This window comes from Egretta garzetta, unplaced genomic scaffold (assembly GCF_000687185.1).
Source record: "Egretta garzetta isolate BGI_Z169 unplaced genomic scaffold, ASM68718v1 scaffold179, whole genome shotgun sequence".
Classification (NCBI taxonomy): Eukaryota; Metazoa; Chordata; class Aves; order Pelecaniformes; family Ardeidae; genus Egretta; species Egretta garzetta.
Window position 1 is genome coordinate 334,290 of NW_009270001.1, and position 3,731 is coordinate 338,020.

Sequence of the window (3,731 nt, forward strand, 5' to 3'; positions counted from 1 at the left end):
TGCTGCAGGGGCGGCCGCTTCTTCGGCGTCTGAATTTCTCCCACCACGAGTAAAAGTGCTGAGCTTTAGTTGAGGTATATCAATAATCTGCAACATACTGGAAACCAACCCTCTGTTCCTCCCTTGTTTCCCCTTTCTAAACCACCGGGGGGGACATCTAACCACTCGAAGCAAAGACCAGAGCTCAATGGCTTTGCCTTCCAGGTGCCTTCTCCAATGGCTTTGCCTTCCAGATGCCTACTCCAATGGCTTTGCCTTCCAGATGCCTTCTCCAATGGCTTTGCCTTCCAGATGCCTTCTCCAATGGCTTTGCCTTCCAGGTGCCTACTCCAATGGCTTTGCCTTCCAGGTGCCTTCTCCAATGGCTTTGCCTGCCAGATGCCTTCTCCAATGGTTTTGCCTGCCAGATGCTTTCTCCACCCCTGCCCCAGGATTTCCACCCCGTCCCGTCCATGCAGCCGGCAGCTTTCACATTAGCATGCTGCTAATCAGCTGGAGTAACGGCATCTCAATCAGCCTAAGGAGAGATCTTTGCAATAAGAACAAGGTTTTCGGCTTGTCAATGCCTTGCACAAGCTCTCCCACAGCTAAACCTGCACCTCATCCCACCAAGAACAGAAACCAGGGTTAATACAGTAAATGCTGCCATTAGTTATCATCCGAGTCTCACAGGAGTTCTCCTCACATCTCAGAACATTTAGTAGATTGCTTGTTAAAAGGGTAGAAATAATTCATATAGGATAATAGTTAAATACAGACCTTGGAGTTACTAAGTACAGTAGTTTCTCTTTTACAAAGAGAGAACTGTGCTGGAGAGCACAGTGACACGATGGCAAGGAAAGCAGAGATTGGCTTTTATGTCGCTATTTACAGGTTTTCCATTTAAAAAACTGCCGAGTTTGATTAAATACAAGTATAGAACATTTCTTCCATATACAAACTCTTGTTAGCTGATTAATTATTAAGGTGCTCAGAAGTGGGGATGAAAAGAGAAGTTAACAGTAGATCAGTTGTGTTTGTGTCTATTTACAAACCGCGCTCGGTTGCCTGCTGACACCAGCACCTTCCAAAGAAGCTGGAAGTGAAGTGGCCCGTTACGAATCTAACGCCGCAGGAACCATTGTTTTCTTCACCACCATCTTTGTCGGAAGGTAAAAGAGTAGTATTTTCATTCCTTTTTTTATTAGCAAAGGTGGGTGCCCTTGCTGAGTCTGTGGAGCTGGTGGTGCCAGGCAGCATCGCGCCGTCAGACACCCTGTTTCTAGCTCTGGACTCTTGTCCAGCCCTTACCACCAGAATTTGCTGGTCTGCTGGGCAGCTGCGCGAGACAGGACTCGCAGCACCAGGTTGTTACACTGAAATGCATCGTACGGGGCCTCCGAATTACTCAGAGGGCTCAGATCTACCCCGTACAACAGAGGGGAGAATTTATGGGCGAGAAACCAACCGAGGAGAACGCGCTTAGCAAAAATTTTGTCTTCCAATCAGAAAAAATAAAATCCCAAGTGGCCCGTATTTTGTAGGTCGAATTCCTTCCCCGTTAACATTCTCAAGGAGTTATTTTCTGTCTGATGGCCAAACTCTACCTCCAGTTCCATTCTCTGCTGACTGACGGCTGACCACGGACACTGCCTGGCATCGCTTCTCTCCGTACTGCCTGTACTCGCAGGGGTGCTTCAGAGGAGCTCAAAGTTTGGCATTTTGGGAACACATCAAACCAGGAGGGTATCTGACCATAATATGAAAACGCTGATTTTTGTCCTCGTCATTTTAAGATGCTATAGAAAAAAGAAAGAAAAAGAAGTTGATTTGACTTCTGTTTGTAAACTTATCACGTACCGTCATCTTTCCCTCGTACATTTAAGTTTCAAACAGGTCCCAGAGATTGCAAGGCAAGAGTGTTAAGGCAGTATAAGAAACTCAGTATTTCATTCACACCTCTTGATTCCCTTAAAAGTATTTCTAAGGCATCAAAAGGGGCATGTGGTTTGTGCTTGCCTTTTCAGAAAAAGGCATTCGGTATAGTGTAAAAAATGGATGCTCAACGACAGACGGAAGCCGCTCAGCCTGGGGCAATGGCCACACCATCAGAGAGGAGCAACGGGGATTCCTGGGTGCGAGTTCCTCACCATCGCTCTTTCTGGTACACCTCTGTTTGTACAATCTCACCGGGGTGCTCAGATATGCAGGCCCCGTTGATGTCATTGAGCTTGTTGTCTGGAAGATCCTCGGGTTTTGTGCAAAGTTTCAGTGCCCTGGAGATGAAGACGTCCAAGTCAAACTCAGGGTCTGTTTCACTGTTCACCTCCGTGGGTTCTTTGTGGAGGTGGTGAGGAGAAGATGGCAGGCTCCGTTCCTGAATCTCCGGGAGAGGACTGGGACACTCGAGACCCACCTGTGTGCTCTTCACCCACTGAGCAATCTCCAGAAAGAGGTTGGATGGTTCTTCTTCCAGCGACAGCTCAGCTGTGGGTGCTATGGTTGCTCTTTTCCAGTGGGATAAATCTAAAATTAGCTTGGGCTCTGAGTAATGATGGGGCTTATTGTCTCTCCACAGCAATTTGTCCAAGTAGGAAGGTGACCCCACTTTGTAATCACATGATTTCCCACAATCGGCATCAAATACTCGGTCCATGGATGAGTGGGATAGCTCCAAGAACCTCTCCGAGCTGCTTTGCGAGTATTTCCGTGGATCAACTTGTGCTTCTTCAGCGATGGATTCAGACCCGGCCCGGGGATCCCGCTGAACCTCATCCATGTCGTGGTATTTATCATGTCTCCACTCCAAATCAGAGGAGAGGCTTACGTGATACCTGCGAAAGACACGCTGCTATTAGACACGCAGATGATGGCTTCGTTAGAAACAGCAGTGCTCAAACAGGTAGGCATGCTGCTGCCTATCTTTACCTTTTTCTTGCTAATATGCCACTTACCTACAGGTCTTTCAAGTTCTTATTAATATTAGAGACATTTTTCTTGTGTGTTAAAAAAGGCAGGGGGGATGAATAGTTTATCAGGAGCCTGAGGCTTGCCCTTGCCAAGGCCCAATCATAGAATCATAGAATCATAGAATCATAGAATCGCTTTGGTTGGAAAAGCCCTTTAAGATCATCGAGTCCAACCTTTAACCTAACCATGCCATCCCACCACTAAACCATGTCCCATCTTGGGATTAAAACATCATTAACAATATTAATAATCAAATTGTCCCTCAGCCCAGAGACGAGCACCCAGAGTATGAGTGCTCCTTGTTTGTGGCCATGAAAGTAAGAGGAGCTTAAATCCCCACTGAGATTGGACATCACCAGTTTACTCTGACGTTGTAGACCAAGAGCATCCCTGAAGGGTCACCCTGCTAAGTGATAACTTCTCAAGCCAGTCAAACTCCCTTGATTGCAATTACCTGACAACACCCATTCTTAGACACGGTTTTCAAAGTGACATCTAATTTACTGGCTCCTAAACGAGCTGCCTTTAAAAAATGTGTTACCCCAGGTGCTGGGCTCTATGTCCCAGCAATGAAATGCTCTTCAGGTGTCCCCCCCACACAGGCAAAATCATTTCCCGTCTCTAAAACACTCGGCTTGAGTTACAAAATTTATGGCCCTATAGCAGATGTCCCCAGCTGGGTGACAGGACCAACAGCCTAGGTCCCAGCTTCTTGTGCCACACCAAGAAAGCCAAGAGATAAAAAGGTGACAAGGTGACCTCCAGCAGCTGCTCTGCTGCTT

The 3,731-nt window shown here is 47.0% G+C and overlaps 1 protein-coding gene across 1 annotated transcript in view; it reads right to left on the minus strand.

Moving 5' to 3' along the window:
* Positions 1-2,125: 2,125 nt before the first annotated feature.
* The window catches only part of MAPK4 (mitogen-activated protein kinase 4), a 22,802-nt gene continuing 21,196 nt past the window's right edge, over positions 2,126-3,731 (minus strand). Inside the window, exon 5 of the mRNA XM_009647681.1 lies at positions 2,126-2,813. Within this exon, the coding sequence (XP_009645976.1) occupies positions 2,126-2,813 (688 nt within the window). The remainder of the gene's footprint in view (positions 2,814-3,731) is intronic.